The sequence below is a fragment of the Phoca vitulina genome, unplaced genomic scaffold (genome assembly GCF_004348235.1).
Source record: "Phoca vitulina isolate PV1807 unplaced genomic scaffold, GSC_HSeal_1.0 scaffold6, whole genome shotgun sequence".
Lineage (NCBI taxonomy): Eukaryota > Metazoa > Chordata > Mammalia > Carnivora > Phocidae > Phoca > Phoca vitulina.
The window spans coordinates 47,321,964-47,342,821 of record NW_022589709.1 but is presented as its reverse complement, the minus strand read 5'-3'; the positions used below and the strand labels follow the sequence as shown (position 1 = coordinate 47,342,821).

At 44.0% G+C, this 20,858-nt stretch overlaps 1 protein-coding gene across 4 annotated transcripts in view; it reads left to right on the top strand.

Moving 5' to 3' along the window:
- The window catches only part of RASGRF2 (Ras protein specific guanine nucleotide releasing factor 2), a 235,850-nt gene that overhangs the window by 178,457 nt on the left and 36,535 nt on the right, over window positions 1-20,858 (top strand). For all 4 annotated transcript variants that reach the window (XM_032404089.1, XM_032404088.1, XM_032404086.1 and 1 more), the window contains one exon: window positions 11,844-11,950. In XM_032404089.1, the coding sequence (XP_032259980.1) occupies window positions 11,844-11,950 (107 nt within the window). The remainder of the gene's footprint in view (window positions 1-11,843; window positions 11,951-20,858) is intronic.

Genomic DNA, 20,858 nt, shown 5'->3' with positions numbered 1-20,858 from the left:
GAAGGCAGACCTTAACCGACTGAGCCACCCAGGCGTCCCACAGCTATTATTTCTTCAAGTAAATTTTCTGTCCCCTTCTCTCTCTTTTCTCCTGGGGTTCCTATAATATGAATGTTATTATGCTTGATGCTATCTCTGAATTCCCTATATCTATTTTCATTTTTTATTATTTTTTTTTCCTTTCCAGTTCCATTTCTCTGTCCTCCAGGTCACTAATCTGTTCTTCTGTTTCCTCTAGTCTACTATTTATTCCCTCTCCTGTATTTTTATTTTTGGTTATGGAGTTCTTCATCTCTGATTGGTTCTTTTTTAGGTTTTCTATCTCTTTGTTGGGGGATCTCACTGAGATCCTCCACTCTTTCTCATGTCCAGTGAGTATCTTTACGACCATTACTTTAAATTCTCTATTAGGCATATTACTTATCTCCATTTCATTTAGCTCCTCGTTGTGATGTTGTCGTGTTCTTTCACTTGGGACATATTTCTCTGTCTCCTCAATGCTGCATGCCCCCTAGTATTGTGGCTGAGCCACATTTGCCTTCAGTCCAGTCATCTGCAATGGCTCTCTTTACCTGTTTGGGCAGGGTTTAGTCTGTGCCTTGTTAGTGGGCCAGTCTGGGGTTGCTTTGGGCTTGGGTTGAGTCAGACTAGGGGTTTGCCAGAGCTATAGTAGCCCTGAACTGCAGGGTGCTTTCTCTGTGTCGTCCCCTCAGAAACTTTCAATGGTGAACAGGGCCTGCAGTCAGACCAGATATCTGTCCCAACTGCTGGAGCTGCAGTTGGACTGGTGTGTGTTGGTTATCTTCCTCTCCTCCTGGGGCAGGAATCCCTTTGGAGACGTGCTGGTCCCTGTTAGGGCCGCTTGCACATTGCCAGGCTTGTGGCACTGTTTTGGATGGGCTCTGGCCAAGGGTGTACTGGAGGGGAGGGGGGGCATGTCTGCAGGAGAATGTGGGCGCTGGGCAAGCAGTTTTAGCAAGGTTTGTGCAGATCTGCTGTGTGAGGAGACCAAGTGCTCAGGCCTGGCTGGTAGGGGCATGTCCATAGGAGAACACAGGGGGCAGGGCATGCTGTTAGCAATTTAAATGTAGGGAGTGTTGGTGCAGGACTGGTGCCCATAGGTGTCCATATGTCTAGGCTATGGGGCAATGGAGGGAATGGGGTCCGCCAGCTCCTTTGTTCCTGGAGAAGTCTTCCAAGGATCCCTGCCCCTCCAGCACATGCTCTGAGATGAGTAGAGAAGTCTCGCTCCTGTTTACCCCTGGTGTTTTTCAAGCTGCTCCTCCTTCGCTGTATCTCCAAAGGGCTGTTGGTTGTGTGGGCTCTTTAAGGGTGTGGACTCCATTTCTTGTGGCCCTGAAGCTCTCCCAGAGTCAAGCCCGCTGACTTTTAAAGTTCCCGGTGTTAAGCCCCACTGACTGTAAGAACTCATAAAGTTATACAGCTCTGGTTTTCAAAGCCAAATGTTATTCGTCTTCCCTGGGCAGGTTCTCCATGCTTGGCCTATCTGTTTCTTTCCTCTTTCCACACCTGCAGGGTCCCTCCCTCCGAGGGCAGTGCCATGGATTTGTTTAGCTACGAACTAAGTCTCTGCCCTTCCTACCCTCTGCAGTGTGGCCTTTTCTGTACATTTAGCTGTGGAGGGTCTGTTCTGCAAGTCTTTGGCTTGTTTTCTGCATTGTTTACACTCATGTGGGTGTTATCTAGATGTATCTATGGGAGGAGATGAGCTTGGGGTCCTCCTACTCCGCGATATTCCCCCGAAGTCCTCACATTCACTGTATTTTCAAAGGCCTCTTGACTAATACTGGTTGTGCTGTCAAGAAACTCTGACATAAAGTAATCTATATCTTAATTTTGTTTTTAGATTGCTATATCTTAGCTTTCAAACTGGTTCAACTTATTGTCTCCTATGAACCCGTGTCACCTCTCAGTTTCTAGGCTATTTCTTTCCTTCTTGTCTCAGCAATAATCCTGACAAGTTACTTTCCTTGCTTGCTGTCTTCACTTTCCACCGACTCCTCAAATGCCCTCGTTCTGCTTGGGCAGAAGTCACCATCACCCTCTTTACTGGCATTCCTGTTCCTGTTGCATTTCCACACCAGCACAGAAGCTGGTGGCCACAGCAATGGGAGGGCTGAAGATTACACAGCAATAAACAGGAGCACCTTACCCTTCTTGGGAGCAGTCACTCAGGTAGTGTGTTTCAATGGGAAGAGCCTGGGTTTTAGAATCAGATCATCTGGCCATAAATTCTGTCTCTCTCGTTTTACTATCTGTGACCTTAGGTGGTGACTGGACTTCTCTGAGCCTGAGTTTTCTCATCTGTAAAAACAAGGAATATATTTTCTGGAATTGTGAGAATAGAAGTAAAACACAAAGGCTCTCACAAGTTTTTAAGTTTAGCGTAAAATTATTCCTTTAAGAATCTCGACAGCACAGGGGCGCCTAGGTGACTCAGTTACTTGAGCGTCCAACTCTTGATTTAGGCTCAGGTCATGATCTCAGGGTTGTGAGATCGAGCCCCACAGCAGGTTCTGTGCTGGGCATGGAGCCTGCTTAAGATTCTCTCTCTCCCTCTGACTCTCTTCCCCCACTTGTGCACCTGCTCTCTTGCTCTCTTAAAAAAAAAAAAAAAAAGGATCTATACAGCACACATTTTTAAAAATCCATAAAAACAATTCAGCTGATAGTTTTAGTTACTTATTTCCCTGAAAGATGAAAGCAAGTGAAAGATATTGATTTTGCCATTCTTCGTGTATTTTTTATCACAGTAATGATAAATCTGCTGAGCTTCTTTTCCTCAGTCTATAAAAATATGTTTTTTTCATTGTTAAAGTTAATTGTACTTAGAGAAAATCTCAGGTTAATGCAAGAAGAACTTAAAAACTGAGAGATAAGAACACATTTATAAATAGGTTAAAAAAAAACCCAAAAACCCCAAACCACTATGCAGCATTTGTTCATTGCCTCATGCATATCTTAGCAATAGAACACTGTTATCATGATCAGCATAGTGTATGTGCAAATCTCCTACTTGTCTGTGTTCACCTTTTTTTTCCAGTATACTAGCTATGTGATCTTGAGCAAGTAACTTATCTTCTTCATATCTAGGAATGTATTTTCTATTTGGTTCAGTGTGCAGTGGGGAGACGATAGAAGTACTTGTGCTAGAACAGTAACAAGTGAAAGGGAGATTTAAGATTATTTTTGAAGAGACAGGCAACTTGCTCATTTGCAGGGTTTCCAATTATACACTTTGGCGTTTTACTTATTTGGAGGCTATCTCGTCCCCATTTACAAAGCAAACTCCATGAGATTAAGGACCACATCTCGGTCGCCCAGCACCTACATGGTCCCTGGAACACAGTAGAAGCTCTACAGCTGCTGCTGAATCATTGAATTATGGGTGGAGGAAGACTAGAAGGACAGAGAGAATGAAAGAAGGAGGTTATCTAGGAGACAGTAGCTACTACACATGTGTGAAGAACCTAGACTTAACATTGTGGCAGGAGAGTGGAGAAAAGGGGATAAATCTGACAGATGCTACCAAAAAGTTAACAGTGTTTGCTGACTGAATGGGAAAAGCAAAGGAGAGACAGAGAAGAGTGAGGTTTCCCACCTGAGAAGCTGAAACTGTGGTTATCCCGTTACCTCAACAGGAAGGTTAAGATGGGGAGGAGCTTGAGAGCAAGAAACATACATTTAATTCTTGGGTGTATTACTTATGAGGATAGAATGTGTCATTATGTGGAAATCCCTCCTAAGAAGCTTCAAATGAGGGATTTGGGGGCATATTGGAACTGGAGGTGTTGGTTGGAGTGCACAGAAAAACCATGAGACAGTTAGGTCCCTGAGGGAGTGAGAACTGAATGGAATCAGCTGGAGCACAGATCGGGAACCAAGGAATGAGACAGTGGTGGACAAACTGGAGGATTGGGCACGGAGTGGGGAGAGTATTTGGTGACAGAAGCAAAGTGGGGACGGTAAGAGAAGAAGCATGCTCTGCTTGTTCCTGCAGACATGTTTCAGAGTAAAGAACACAGTTACCCGGGATTTCTAGGAAATTCATGCAGATAGTTTAAATATAGTCTAAAAATCAGGTTGTCTAGATCAGTCACTTTCAAACTTTTTTATTGCAACGTACTCTAAGAAATAACATTTTACATTTTGATTCAGGGTACACACACACACACACACAATTGATACAAAAGTTTCCCTCAAGAATACTCACCCTCGCTATGTACAGTCTATTCAAATAGTTTCATCTATTTCATTTTTTAAATTCTGCTAAAGCCCACTATTTCATTTTTTAAATTCTGCTAAAGCCCACTAAACTGGTTTAATGCCCATTAATAAGTCATGGGACTGGAAGTTTAAAAAGCACTGGTCTATATGTTGTTTACAATAGGAAACATAATGAATTTGAGGAAAGAGCACATTTGGAGAAAATTTTAATTTTAGTTAGATAAATAAAGGGTTTTGTTCGGTATTCATTGCAGTACAAAACACATACTTCTATAATCGGGGCCATTCTGTGAGCACACCTCAAAATTTAGAACTAAAAGAGAAGCACTCGCTTTTCAGCATCCTCTGTTGTCGCCTTAACTGTTGGTTTACCACCTTGTAAGAAAAATTTGAAGTCTCGACTTTGGATCCAGGCAATGAGATGCCATTGAAAGCACTCTGGCTTTGGAAGTGGACAGACCTGGGCTCAAATCCTGGCTCTGCTGCTTAGTAACTATGACCTTTGCCAGGTTTCTTCACCTCTTTGATTTTGTTTCTTTATCCATAAATGGGGATAACATTCACCCCAACTCAGATGCTGTTGTTGGTGAAGAAGCCACATTGTTCACGATACTTTACTCAGTACTTGGTGGGCATGCAATAAATGGCAATTGGTACTATTGTCCTTGGTTGTGAGGGTGAAATTCTATACCACTTGTAAAGCTCCTAGTACAGTACCTGGCAAAAAGCAGTAATAAATATTAATGATCTTTCCATGCCAGAAACCAAAGGATAGAAATGTACATGGAAATGTACAAACGAGTTATATAACATGATTTTTTAGGATGGTATTTACTAGATAAAGCAAAGCATATTGAGAACATTGATGTTATTGGAGAGATTGAGGCTCCTTTGTATAAAATGAAAAATGATGCATCACTGACATACTTTTCTCAATTCCCTCACTGATGTAAACATTAAAGTGATCACAGTGCATTTATTCAACAAGCCTAAATTTATTAAGACAGCAATGCAAAATAGTGGTGATGAAAACACAACAAGAAACAGTTCCTAGATATTTGATAAAGTAACCAATTGTTAGCATTTACTTTTTCTCCCGGGCAGCGTACCACCATGGACCACTGATAGCATTATTATCTCTCTGCTTTTTGGCTCTTTCGGATTCTACTCTGACTTTCCTCACCAATTCAGAAGGATGGCTTAAAGATGCTTTGTTGGAAGTAATAAGAGCTCCATGGTCCAATTCTTGGTGATCTACTTCTGACATTAAAAACACTTCACCCTGCTCAAGAACTCCTTGTCTTTTATAGTTTGTCCTCTGTAGCCTCAGGATAACTCTAACTGGACTAGCCCATAATTCACCTATGTGTAATCTTATTTCCATATCACATTATTTTACTTGCCTCTCACAAAGTAGGCAGTGAAGTTGGCCGAGTATCATATCATTTCAAGAATAAAATGAAACTTTCCCTTTCCCCCCCCTATTTTTCAACTTCCTTGGCTCCCTCCCAACTCCTTTACTGTATGTTCTGGTTGTGATAGATTTCAAATGTGTGGTCATCACAGTAATATGGTAAAAGGATGCCCTTACTTCAGATATAAAGCACTTGCAGACACTTTCAAATAGTTTCCAAAGGGAGTGATGGAATTTTTATTAAGTAACTGCTGAGTGCTTGTGTGCAAAGCTGAAGGGCCTACAAAGATGCTTGAGATGAAATCCCTTCACCAAGGAGTGTATATTTAATGAGAGAGATGTCACATCTACCAGTTGCTATAGGGGATGGCGTGACTCACAAGGTGTCTGGGGGAAGGAGCATAAAGTTGAATCTCATTCTTAAATTCACATGTATGGTGATTCAGTACTTATCACTTCTCCAGATGGCTTTTGTTGCCCACATTAGTCATTTTGACCAGTGCCTACAACTGCAAAAGAATATGCAAAAGTTGGAAAGACAGGAATCTTGGGGTGCCGTATTCTAGATATGTGCATTCATAAAAGAAACTCTCTTGGTATATGTGGTTTCACTGTGCTGTCACACTTGACAAGTGAAAGATGTGTAAAGCCCTGCAAAGATTTTCTATTTGCTATTCCAAAAAAATGGCACAAGAACTCCTTGGGGGATGGATCTGTGATTCTCGGATCGAGTAGCTTCCACATGGAATTGCCACCAATTAGCTGTGTGGCTTGTGCTAAAATTCAGAAATAAATATTGCCCAGGCAGCCCCCAGTTTAGATGGTGGACTTAAAATAAGGAGAAAACCTGATGAGTGATGGAAGATTGTTGCTCCGATCATGTAGTTTTAAAGTCTGTGAAAAATGGGGAGCCGGGCATATCCGATGATGTGAGTGAGCACATGAGAGCCCAGGTAAGGCATTAATTTCAGTTCATGAATAAGCAGCAGCTCCTTTTATAAAACTTGATCTAACAGCATTTGCTGCAGGTATGGCCCCTCAGAAAGATGGTTCATGTATCTGGTTTAGGGAATTTCTAAACTGTTGCTGGTTTACATAGCATTGAGAGAGTATTTCTCTAGAAAATCAAAGATCTCCATCCGTTGATCAAGCAGTGAGAAAGGTTCTCCAGGAGGAAAATAAGTTGATGTTCATCAGATCCTTGCTGCTTTCACATGTGCTTATCACTAGCTTTCTGTCAAAAGTATTTAGCGAGGGCCATTGGATCAAGGGGGCGGATGGATGGATGAAGCCTGCTCTAGGTGAGAATAGAATAAATATCATTTCATTGAGTGCCTTGTTTTACAGGAATTATTTAATTTTAACATAACGTTATATGGTTTTATTCTGCTCATTTTACAAGTTAGGAAACTGAGCCACAGAGAGGTGAAGTGATTTGCTCTGGACTTTACTTCTTGTCCATCCTGGAGCCGTATAGGGATGGTGTGCCTTGTGAGGGTGCAGTGGAATGCGTGTCTTTGGAGCCTTCGCTCCCTGGTTCTCAGCGTTGCTGCAGCACTTGGAAGGCTGCTCCTGCTATCTTAGTCACCTTTCCGACCAGCTGTGGATTGTCCCAGCCGCACTGAGTGCGCATGGTTGGGGATCGCTTAAGTGAGTACCCGGTCACTTTCCAAGAGCATGTTGAGTCCTGCAAGTGGCAGCAGGTGATGCGCTTTGAGCAGCAGAGGTAGTGAGACCTTACCGAGCTGTGATCGCCACAGAAAAGATAAATAACATGGTTACTAGAAGGAGTTATGAAGAACATCCAAACCATATAATCAAATCCTAATCTAAATGGTAAGAGAGGTTGAGATTTGAATTTATGGAAATATTGGAAATTTGATAAAGAAAACCCCTTAAGTGGCCTTTTAATGTGTGACACGAAATAACTTGGAGAGCAGAAGAGTGTTCCTTGCCTTTCTTTCAAAATAAAACTCCCCTGCCACCTACCCCTGTTGCAGATGCAGAGATAAGTAGTGATAGATGCTTTTTCCAAAATACATTAAAGGAGTAGCAGCTTGTTAAAATTGCTTTTCTTTCTTAATATTTCACTTTGATTTTTATCTTTCTGTCCATTTCTCACTCCCATCTTCTATTCTCATCTCACCGATTGGCCATCCTTATACTTATATATGCAGGTGGGGGACTCAGTCTCATTACCCTTTTTCAGTGTTCCAAGAGCTTTTGACTTCCATCCTCTGGCAAAATGATGGTGCCTTATTATTCCCCAGCTCTCACTCCAGTTGAAGTCTCTACTCTAATTTGGTTGATTTGAGCCTTCTTGTCTACTTACCCCATTCCCCATACCGTTTCCTATCCTTTTCATCTGCCTTTCCTTTACAGATCATAAATATATCCTCACCAGTTGCTTCAAAGTTATCTTTGTCTTGGAGTTCCATCATTTTGCAGTTTTTCTAGGTGTGGCTTTCATTTTATTTATCCTGCTTGGGATTCATTGCAATTCCTGAACCTAAAGATTCATGTGTTCCATCAAGTCAAAAAAATTATTTTCCTATATTGACCTTCTGATTTTTTGTTGGAACTTCTAATTCTTTCCTCCATGTCTTTTAATACCTTTTTCTCTGTTTTTGCTCTTAAACTCTTTGTACTGCATTTGAGTACTTTTCTGAAGTCTTTTTTTTTTTTTTTTAAGATTTTATTTATTTGACAGAGAGAGACACAGCGAGAGAGGGAACACAAGCAGGGGGGAGTGGGAGAGGGAGAAGCAGGCTTCCCGCCGAGCAGAGAGCCCGATGCGGGGCTTGATCCCAGGACCCCGGGATCATGACCTGAGCCGAAGGCAGACACTTAACGGCTGAGCCACCCAGGCGCCCCTGAAGTCTGTTTTTTAAATCTCTTTCCAGTTTATTGTTTGTTTATTCAGTGGGGTCTGTCTAATCAGTGTTTATCTATCCTTGAGTTTTCGATTTTGACTCTTCTATTTTTTTTTAACAATAATTGAAAGAATAATTCTATTAGCTTTGAAGAAGTGTTATGTGGTTCCTGTAAAATCTGACTTTAAAATTTTTTTATTCTTTTGTCATGTTTTCAGTTCCCACTTTTATATCACTAGTCTTTGTAAACATTTTTAGTTTGAACTGGATCTATCTAATAGTTCTGGTACCTGGAATTCTTGGTAGTGGTGGAGGGGTGGGGTGGGGCATTCCTCATCCCTGTGTCTACTGATCCTTGTTCATGGCAGACAGTTTGAGTGTTTTGTAATTTTGGATTGTGAGTTTTTCTTCAGAGTTTTTTTTTTGTTTTTTTGTTTTGTTTTGTTTTAGTGGTGATCCGCTACAGGCTGAGGTTGAGTGCTGTCCCTCCAGAGAGGTTTTGTGTATACTTTTGTCAGGGGTCCCAGGATTATCACTGGCCTGGGCCACTTTTTAGCTTCTCATTTAGAGGGACAGACCATCCAATAGTGGCTTAATCTGAGCTTCAAATCTACATGAAGTGGGCCTGTGGCTATCAATTCTCAGGGAGGCTTTTTTTCCCCATATTCACAGAGATTCAGGCTGAGACAGATAAGCTTCTTAACTGTCTCCTTGTGCACTTGAAGCACTTTCCCCCAGTCTGCTCTTCACAGAGGGACTGGTCTTTTGCGAGTTCCAGCTTTATGTGGGAGTCTCAGTTCCCATTCTCTCACCCATACTTCATGAAGGCCGTGGGGCTTCTTCTGAACCACATGGATTTACAATCCAAATCCTGTGTTACCAAGGCTGGTGAGCTGCTCTCCTCTTGGGGCTGCTAGCATCAGTTCAGAGGCTTGGTTCTGGTTTTCAGGTCCCTGTGTGTTTGACCCTGGGAAATTCCTTATTTTCTTGAGAACTCAGCTATTCATTTTAAAAGATATTTATTATATTGTACCCAGAATTTTTAAGCTTTTAATAGCAAAAGATTTTTTTAAAAAGAGATCTATTCTGCCAAGAGCACGTCATCATGATCCTCTGATGGTTGTCTGCTAGAGGGTCGAAGAGGCCTGTCCACATCCAAAGAGCAGTACGCAAAAGGGGCCTCTGCCCTTAAGAAGTTCATAGATTTTTTTTGTCTGACTCAATTCATAGAGTCTGAGGACTATTCATTTAGTCTTTCACTCTATCATCTTTACATTCAAATCACATTCAATAGTTAGTAAATTCCCACTATCCAGGCTTTCATTCATTTATTCAGCAAATATATATTGTGTACAGCATTGCTACATGCCAGATATGTGCTCATTGTGCTCAGCAAAAACATACCCGATTCCCGTCTACATAAATAAATGTGAAATTGTAAATGGAACAAGTGCCAGAAAGCAAACGTGCATATGGTGCTGTGAGATGTGATGATTCGTTCAGCTCAGGCCAGGAAGGGCTTAATTGGGGAAGTGAAATAAACAAGAATAGCTTCCACTGAGTGAAAAGGGGAGTGATAATTGTGCCAGACGCAGCACAGTATGTGCAAAGGCCCTGGGGTGAGGATGAAGGACTAAAAGAAGGGTGGTGAGATGAAAGGGGAGAAGTGAGAAGAATATGGTTCCAGAAAAGGCTGAGAGGGAGCTAGGAGTCAAAGCATGGAACACCTTGTGGGCTGTGTTAAGGAGCTTTTCTGTTTATCATAAGTGCTATTGAAGGGCTTTAAACCAGGGAATGACACATATAATTTGGCCTTTGAAAAGCTCTTTCTCACTTTAGAGAGGAGAACGGATTTGAGAAAGCAAGAATGACAAGACGATTGTCAGTAGACCAGATTGAGAGTTGCTGGCAGCTCAACTTCAATTTTGGCTTTGTAGACATGAAGGTATCGACAGATTTGAGATTTACTTAGCAGATAAAATTATCAGGAAGAAACAGAGTTTCTGGCTTATATAACTGGATGGCTAGTGATGTTCCTTTAGTGAAATTGGAACCACTGGATAAGGACAAGGATTGGTGGAAAGGCCATGGCTTTTTCTTTTATACAGATTGGGTTTGAGGTTTTTGAAACATCTAAGAGGAAAATATCAAGAAGCAATTGGATATATGGATCCAGAGCCCAGAGAAGAGATCTGGGGTTATAAATACATGAGGATTTGCTTATAAGTGTTCGTCAGATGAGCTTTCCAATGGAGAGATGATGGATATCTATTGGATATAGAGACATGCAGGTTACTAGTGACCTTAACAGGAGCTGTTTTGATGGTAAGATGGGGTGAGTAGGATGTAGAGTATGTAGAAGATGAGGAAACGGAATAAGTGAGTTTAGACAACTTTCAGGAAGTTTGCCAGTGAAGTTATATAAGGCTTGCATTCATTTTTAAAAGAAATATGTCACTTAATTATGATTGGAAGGTAAAATCTTTTAAAATGGAGACTCAATAGAAAAAAATTTAAAATAGTTTCTTCATAGTGAAAAGGTGGTCAAGACCGAGACCTACATTGGCACAGAGGGAAACCAGAGACACTCAACCAGTATTGAAGTGTAATAATAGCTAGCATTTATTGAGCTCTCACTATTGTTCCAGGTGTCATTCTAAATGCTTATAACACGTATTAACTAACTTAATCTCTGTAACAACTCTGTGAGGTAGGTACGCATTAGCCCCTGCAGCACACAAGGAAACCAGTTACAGAGAGGTGCTGTAACTTGCCAGGGTAGGACAACAGGGATTTGGACCCAGATAGTCTGACTGTGGAGTTCATGTTCTTAAACACTATGCTATCCTGCTTCTCAATACATGGGTGCATAATAAGATATTTGTATCATCTGTGAGCCTAGGTATGGGCCTCTCCATCTAACTATTGAAAATATTATTGGTTGTATAATGACTTTGGGACAAAAGTACAACTAATGTTCACTTAAATATTTTGTTATAACTTTCTTGGCTTTATGTTCTAGAACAAGGCACGCATAAATGGAAATGTTATTAGATCAGCTTTAGCTTTAATCAGTGGCCTTTAATAAATGTGTGCACATTATTCATTTAATTGCACCTGTTATCTATGTGGTAGCCTCACAGCTGAGGGTATAACAGGTAAGTAAGCAGAATTCACCACATTCTGAAGCCACCTGCCAAGGTGTGTATTTGTGAGTGTCCGTTAACCCATGTCCTAAAATACGTGACCTTTTCCAGATTCCTGGGGATTGGCTTTAACAACATGTGTGTGTTTATTCTCCTCCTAAGGATTTAACAACACTGAGAGGACATGCGACAAAGAGTTTATTATTCGGAGAACAGCCACCAATCGAGTCCTGAATGTCCTCCGTCACTGGGTCTCAAAGCACGCACAGGTAATTTAGTGGTAACGTTAATTGCTTTCAAGGAATTTTTTTTTAAACCAACTTTTTAAGTCGTTACATTTGTAAAACGCCTTCTGAGCCTTTGGAGTTAGGGTCTGAAACCTTGGAATTAGAACAGAAAGGGAAGAAATAGGACAGACGTAGAGATCAAAGCAAACACATGCATATTTGCCAAATATCCACTGTATCAGATCTGGCGTGACACAGGAGGTGAAGCCCGGTCCCTCTTTCTTCATCTTTTGAGACAACGGCACCCACCTGAGGCGCTAGAGCCACTGTACTGTGCCCCCCAGGGAGCGCCATTCATAGGGCCCTCCCTGTAGCTGGAGGTAAGCAGCAGATGCCCCCGGAGATGAGCAACACTCTGGACCCACACGCTCTGGTGTCTGGTCAGGGAGTATTTTCTCAGGCGGATTTAGGAGATACTTTGCCTCATGCCTTGGATGTTTTGGTTCCTAGTATTCTGTTTTGAAATTGCATCATGCTGACAGGACACCTCCTTGTTACTTGTTTGTGTGTTTTCAGTACACCTTCGTAAAATTTATACCCATTTCACAATTTCACGAAGTAAGGGAAGGGCCTCCTTTGCTTCATGGGCTTGAGACACGCGTTGTGCTTTTTTTTTTTTTTTAAAGATTTTATTTATTTATTTGACAGAGATATCGAGAGCAGGAACACAAGTGGGGGAGTGGGAGAGGGAGAAGCAGGCTTCCCGCTGAGCAGGGAGCCCGACACAGGGCTCGATCCCAGGACTCTGGGGTCATGACCTGAGCCAAAGGCAGATGCTTAATGACTGAGCCACCCAGGCGCCCCACGAGTTGTGCTTTTGTCACCCACTGCCGAATAATGGGCGGGCCCTGGCAGACAGGTGGCTGCCTAGCACCCTGCCAGGAGAGTTTTGAAGAGAGGGAAGGGAGCCCTCCATGGCTCAGATCAGAATGCATTAAACATATAAAATGTGAATAACATGCTAATGAATAAAGAAAGAAGGAACTTCCAGGTCTCACTTCATTATATTCTCAGAGGCTGTCATGGGTCTGCCACGTGGCCCTTGGTGACAACAGTCCATGAGATTGGGGTCACAAGAGAGCCAGGTGCCTGGAATCCCTGTGGGAGAATTCACTAATTGGGAAAAGTGGGATTTGGGCCCCACCATCAGTTAGCCCGTGACAATTCTTAAGTGTTAATTAAAATAAAAATGAAGGTAGCACATTAAATATAGGATGTAAAAATTTTATCTTACACATCTTAAATAAATAAAAATGGATCCCATATGACTCAAATTCCGAGAACCATCCTGAGTCCACTGAAAATGTCTAGTCTCTCCTCCTCATCATCTGAGGGAGCTGCTTGTAAGTCCCATTTGCCTCATTGCAGATACATGATAATGAGGTTTCTCCTGTGTTTGACTGTCCATCCCATCCCTCTCTGGCTTTGGACTCGGGGTCCTGACTTCTGATTCCGGGGGCCTGCGGTGGCTTCAGAGATGCGGAGTAGCTTCAGTACCCAAGGCTTAGCAGATGCCCCTCGCTTGTCTTCCCTGCTGAAAGTGAAAGCCCAGATTGACTTGGGCTCAGCTTCCTCCTATCTGCAAATCTTCTCTCCAAAACCTCTAATCTTGCTTCCCTATCAGCCTCACCTCCTTTCTGTCAATCCCCAGTGCCCTCTTTTTCTAATAATCTGAAACAGGAATCCCTCACAATTCACATAAAACTCTTGTAGTAGCTAGAAAAGAGTCGCAAAGCAATTGACAATATGCTGGGCTTACTTTACTTTGGGTGAAGAGAACTCAGAGACAGGGAGATGGGTGTACTGAATCCCTTGCTTCTATGATAAAGAGATTTACAGTAAGGTGTTATCATTTGGCTTGACCTTGGCTGCATTGTACTTGCATAAATACATATGTGCATACAGGCAGTATTAGATTGAATAGCACCAAGTCACTGGAATAGAAAGTGGATTGATATGAAAGCAAGGGTCTCTTTATTCAGATTGTATCCCGGGGCCTTTAGTTGTAATCCAAAAAGCACCCTAAGTGTTAGCTGTTGTTCGGACAGTTCAGCTACTTTGCAGCCTGTTACTCAAGGTGTGCTTGTATGTGGGGAAGCACTTTGTCATCAGTTCCATTTAGGGGCCCACACTGGGAATCCCAGCTTTTCTACATTGGAGGCATATGTGGATGGTACACATTGCTCAGATATTCAGTCTTTTGTCCTGACATGATTATTGTATAAAATGTAGACCCTGATGTGCCAGAGGAAGCTCTTACCATTCACTCCTTTGTCTTTTCTTACCTTCCCTGAATGTGTGAGTAGATTTTAAGGATCTGTGGTTTCCCATTGTCCTGGTGTAACCTCATCGTGTGCACATCCTGTCCCCTTCCTCATTCATGTGAGTTCTCCATCACCCTGGCATGGCCTGAGCCAGTTTAGCCCCCAGGAGGTGTGGGTGTTGCCCCTGGCTTGACGGGCCCCAAGCAAGCGGACCGCCATGGTGCATAAAGAGAGAAAGAACTCTGCTAGTTAACCCTCATCGTTGCTGTCTTTGGTTTTCACCTCCCAAAATGAAGGACTTGGACAATAGGATTTTTCATTATCTGATTCACTTTGTGCAGGTTGAGTCCATTAAGGAAGACTGTAACATTATTGTGGCAACCTGATTATTTTTAATTAATAACTTTTCCAAAAAAATGAGTAAGAAGTTGTAATCTTTTCAAAAATACAGCCAAACATGCTAACAGTTGCATTTCTCCTCACATGGTAGACCAACCAGAACTACCACTTCAATTTACTGAAAACAGAAAAGCCTCAGGGAAGTGACAAGATGTAGCTTTGTCCCCCAAAAATCTAGAGAATTGAGTCTTCTACAAAATATTAGGTATCATGTATCTATTTCTCACTTCTCATCGAAGGTAACTAATATTGGCAGATACGACCCTGAACTTAATTCAGGAGAAATAGAGTGGGAGAATTATGAGTGTTGGTTCTCCAGAGAAATAAAATTTCCCTAGGATGTCACCCTCAACTCCTTTCCTGCAATGTGTGCTAGAACGCCATTCCTGGAAACTTCTAGGCTTTCCTTTAATAAGTATTTGGTTAAGGCTAGAATGCCTTTTTTTTTTTTTCTGATTCTGAAAGTTTTCATCTGTTATATATTCTGCCCTAGTTTCTCTTCATTTTGTTGTGCTTTTTCACTCATTTGTTGCCTTTCATGTGGAAAGTGAAGCCACAAGGCCTGGCTGGGTTCCTCCCACATGCCTTGTCTATGGGTTAGCAGAAGCTGCAGCCCAGAGTCGGGATACACGTGTTCTTCCAGCTCTGCCACTTTATCTTCTGTGGGGCCCGATTCTGTCCCTTGGCCTCACTGGGGGTTAATATCCTCTTCTGAGAATGAGAACACCCATCCATCTCTTGCCTCCCCCAAGGATGTAGGGAGGATTAAAGGCAACATTGAGGGGTGCCTGGGTGGTTCAGTCATTAAGCGTCTGCCTTCGGCTCAGGTCATGATCCCAGGGTCCTGGGATCGAGCCCCGCGTCGGGCTCCCTGCTCAGCGGGAAGCCTGCTTCTCCCTCTCCCACTCCCCCTGCTTGTGTTCCCTCTCTCGCTGTGTCTCTCTGTCAAATAAATAAAATCTTTAAAAATAAAATAAAATAAAGGCAACATAGAATCAAGAAGCGTGAAAGACATAAAGTCCACTGTAGGTGGGTGTGACCAAATCCCTTCCAGCTAAGGACAGGAGGTGAACATTTCATCCCCCGACAAGGAGCCCTAGTTCCCTGCAGACAGGACTTGTCTTCTTCATCTTTGTGTCTGCTTCCTCAGGGCTCTGCAGTGCTGGGCACCTGGGAGATGCCCAAATCCAGTTTACGTGTTCATGTTGCCGTTGTTCATCCTCTCCAGGAGGTCATTCTCAAGCATTTACAGTTTCCGAAGTCAGCCAAGACAGAGACTAAAGCCCCCAGGGGACCAGAAGTCAGGGCTGTGTGTATAGAGAATCTGAGAGAAAGAAATGTTTTCATTAGGTGTCCACACGCTTCTCAAGCGTCTCCTGCTAGGAGGCCTCACGTGTCATTTGCCCAGTGCCAAGTTGTCTGCAGGTTTCGGGCCGCAGTGCTTTTAACCCCGTGCTCCCCGGGCTGGTTTGTCTTCTGTGCACAGACAGGAGAGGGCGGGGCTCTGAGGCTGGCACTCGAGTGTGTGTCCGAGGCCTGGTGTGTATAATCTAGAGCAGTTTTGGTTTTCCCGCATTGCCTTATTGATCCACTGATTCTGGAGAGATACTCGGTCCAGTTGTTGGAGGAATTCTACAGACCATGGAACGGCACTGATGAAGCAACCCGCAGCTGTGTCCACAGATTACCACCTGCTCCATCTGACTCTGGGACCCGTTGGAGTGACAAGTGGCCAAGAATGAAATGATCCCTCGTTTTCTTAACCGTAGGTTAAGGGGAATGTTTTTAAAAGCACGAGATCAGATAAAAATGACCTACTCACATAAAAATCTCCTTCCCTAAGGAGCTCATGGAGGGAACGTTGCTACCTTCCTCTCTTTTCCCTCACCTCCTTCATTCATTCACTAGCAAGAATTGAGCACCGGAGGGTGCCAGACACCAGGTTGATGTGAGCGTGAGAGGATCCAGACATTGCCTGAGTCAGGGGAGCTGGTCTTCAGTCTCCAGTGGAGAGGGCTCCGGAAATCCCACCAGGTGCCCCACAGGAGTTAGCCACCGTCCACCTGCCATATCCAGAGCAGCGCCCAGCTCCACCTGCCCTGACAGGGGAAAGTGAAAGCAAGAAGGGAAAGCGAGAAGTGGAGAGGAGGTGTTGGGGAAAGAACGGGGGGCCTTTGGGTAGGCTTCCAGGCTGAAAGCAGGCCAGGCTCGGCTAGGAAGGAAATGTCTTATTCTGGACTGAACTGGAACTTGGATCAATGTTTTGGATTGGACATTCTGATGGAAGAGACAATTCTTGTACCTAAAGGTTCTCCAAGACTTTGGTGCCGGCCCAAAACTACGTGCAGGGTGGGGAAGGACGGCCGACAGAGCAGTTTAATGGGATCAGTGAAAAGGAGTACCGCTGCTTGATCATTACGTCATTGTTTGTGGCACAGGACGTGCAGGTCATCTGGGTGGGCTGTTTCACAGAATATATCAAAATAACTCAGCTGTTATGTCTCTAACTCACTTCAGTCCTCTTACATTCATTGTTTGGGGGACAAAGAGAGCACACATTTAGCTGATGACGAAGACCTCTCAAGTTTATATTTCAGTTTATACGCTTTGTTGCATTTTACCTAGCTATTACATTCTTCATCTAAAGGGCACTAAACTTAGGAGTGTGGCTCAGTGACTTTACCTTTGAACATACCTGTACAACGACCGCCCTGATGAAGATACGGTAGCACCCGAGGGGCCCCTCCCAGCCCGTGCCCCTCTTCCTGGGCACTGCCCAATCCTCTGTTGGTTTTAGTATTGTTCCTATTGATACTACATACTTTTTCTATATTAAGGATAAGACCTTTTATCGGCCAATTACACTCATTTCCCCCAGTTTGTTTTCTTTCACTGTTAACACTATGTATGATACTGGTTACATATACATGCTTCTCCCATTATAAGAGGGCTTTATATATACTCTATCATGTAAAAATACACAAATACACTCACACAGACCCCAGAGTCTTTTTGTTAGAATCCATATTCTGTAACACTTCCTGAACACACTTAACAAATAAATGGAGTTTGGGGTCTAAGGCAAGAATCAGCGGCTCTCAGAGCTCCACTTTGTAGTCACGCACAGTAGTTGAGGTGAAAGCTTTCACACCTCCAGAAATCCCGGTCAGAGCTGACCTCAGGCCACTGTGTCCATGTACGGATGTTGGAGCAGAGGGACCTTCGGGAAGCCCACTGGAGAAGCAGTGGGGCGATGGTGAGGAGCATGGGCTTCAAGGTCAGAGTTACCTGGATGGAAATCCCCTCCCTCCCATTTATCAGCCGTGTGGCTGAGCAAACTATTCACCTCCTCCAGGCCTCCATTTCTCCTTCCATCTAAGTGTGGATGATGTCACTTCTTTCTTCTAGAGATTGTGAGGATTATGTGAGGTAAGACCTGTTAGAGTAACGGTTACAGATGAACGCTCAGAACGTTACAGATCGCTGCTCCTGGCCGAGCCCTGTGAGGGCCTAAACCCAGGCAAATGCTGTTACCCCGATGGGACCATTAGGTCTCAGAGAGGGTCAGTTACCGCTGTTTATAATGGTGGAAACATTCTATATCTGTCGGGCCAAGTAAAGTAGCCACATGTGGGTAATGGAGCACTTGAAATGCAGCTAGGGTGGCTGAGAAACGGAGGTTTGAACGTTATTTAATGTAGTTAAATTTAAAAAGCCACGTGTGACGAATGGCTCTAGTATAACCTCACAGTCCTAGATCCTTCGGAAGCACAGCTGTGAGCCAGACCCAGCTGGTCTCAGAACTCGGCTCAGAACTCCTCCCTCTCTCCCGCAGGGCCCCCTTCCTCTGAAACAGGAGACTACGGGTCATCTCCGCTTGGCCCCAACAGTAAGCCTGCTAAAGAGGGGCACACCTCTGTTGGGTCTGTAGACAAAGCAAAACTTTTAAGTAGCATCGGTGTTGGAATCCCAAAGAAGATGATGGCTCTTTCCCAGTAAGGGAGCGTACCAATGAGCATCCTTGCGTTTGGGCTTCGAGCCTGCAGCTTCAGGCCAGGGGTCCAGTGGGATCATGCCCAGTTGATTACTTGAGGTGGGAAAGCGGGTGCTGCTGGGATGGCAGGGACTTTGTGTGTTCAGAGACCTCAGGGATCAGGGTGTCCTAAAATGAGAGTTTAGGTAGTTCGTCTCTTCTGTTAGTTATCTCGACAGATGACAGGGGGCCCTTTTTTAATTTTTAAATTTTTCGGCATTGCTTAGTAAGACACTAAATCTAGCATCAAATTAGAGCACTAAGTTCAGATTTATTCTTTGTTCCAAATCTGAAACGGAGGTTGGGCCAAGGATGAGCCTAGTACAGACTTTCAGTGTGGGTGGGAGAATGAAGTGTAAGTAAGATCCAGCTACTGACTAGGCAGCTCCTGTCGACCCTTCTGAGAGCACTGAGCTGCCTTCCAGCCCTGTCCTGCCCTCGGGCTCAGCCCCTTCTCATCTCCACCTGGTCCTGCCAGTCTGCCATGGGGGGCTCCCCCATCCACGATTGCTGCTCAGTTTCTGCTCTTGTGTCACGGTTCTTCTTTCCACTTGCAAGGCTGTCTTCAGAGGACAGATGCCTGATCTTTGAGCTCTTTGCTGGAAAAAATTTGCCTCCCTGGGCCACACCACTCTCTGCACTGTGTGGGTGCTTCCTGTCCTCACGCTCCTGAAGATGCCCAGGACTTTACAAGCCACTCTTCCCCAAGTCCTTACCACGGCTCGATGAGATCTCCCGACGTCCACTCCCGGGGAAGATGTGCAGCCAGCACTGAGCTAGGAGGACGTGCCATTGCTTTCCACAGAAACGATCTCTGAACCAGTCTGAGCTTTGAGGCTGTCTTAATTATGATACAGGGCACATGGTCTTTTATAGGCAACTTGAATACATAACCCTCCACTTAGAAGGCAGTTTCCTCTATGAGGGTACATTCTGAATGATGAGACTTGCAATGGTTTTGTGTCTTTTTGGTGTTGGTGGTGGGGGGGTTTTGTTTGTTTGTTTGTTTACCAACAAATACTGTATCGCTTACTAATGTGTCAGGCACTGTTCCAAGCAGTTTTCAAATAGTAAGTCATTTACCCCCTCACTTCAGCCTTTTAAGGGAGGGCAGGTAGGTATGGTTATTAGCCCAGCTTTGCAGATGGGGAAATGGAAGCCTCCGGAGATGAAACAATCTGCTTGAAATGACACAGATAGCAGGTGGCAGAAGCAGGCTGCACACCCAGGCTGCTGGCTGCCCAGCGCAGGCCCTAACCCCTGATCTCGCTGGCCAGCTCTTGGGGTGCAGACAGCTTGAAGGCAAAACGTACAAAGCCACTTCTGACTCAAAAGGGCGAGAATATCATGTGCTAACACTGACAATGCTTTTGCTATTTCTAAATCTTTCCTTAGAAAAGTTACTTCTGTCCCAGAGTCTATTCTGTGTCCCTTAAACAAAGGATGTGTATGGTTTTACGGAGCAGAGCCCTGCCTCCCTTCTGACAACCGGGGCAGCACCTTCTGCACTCGGACAGTGATTTATAGGCTCCCGTGCCAGCCCCCCCCCCGCCCCCCCTCCCCAGTGCTGGCTGTGGCAGGAGCTGAAGCTAGTGCGGTCTACGGTGAAAGGTCAGGAGACCCCAGACATCCCACCGAATAGGTGGATGAGGATGCTGCCCCCTGCTCAGCAGCCCCAAAGTACAATGAGGCTCCTGTCGCCTGCCAGTGGGTGTGGATGGGGATGCTGTGAACAAGAAGAGAGAATTGAGTTGCAATGTGAGAAGCTGACAGCTATGAACTATTTCTGTTTAATGACAAATTTGTTGTCTCCTGCTTCAACCTTGCAAATCGTTGTATAAAGGCACTAAGTGGGAAGATAATCAACGGGCTACACACTTTTTTATGTTAGTCTCATCTTTACTAATTAGCGCCCATTCACTTCCAGTTGTCCACGCCATTTCCCCTTTGACCTCTGCATGTCCAGGCTAAGAAATCCCAGCTATCTACCAGGTACCACCAGTGTTTGCTCCCAAACTCAGATTTCCCATGAAGGGAAGCCAAAGTGAGAGAATGCTCTATTTAATTTAATTAGGCCAACTATGTAAGTTCCTTTTGGCTCCTCCTGATTTCCTGGGCACGTAGGCTGGTACTTATTTTCATCACTGTCGTATTCGATCCTGCTGTATTGTTTTATCAAAATCTGTCCTGTCCT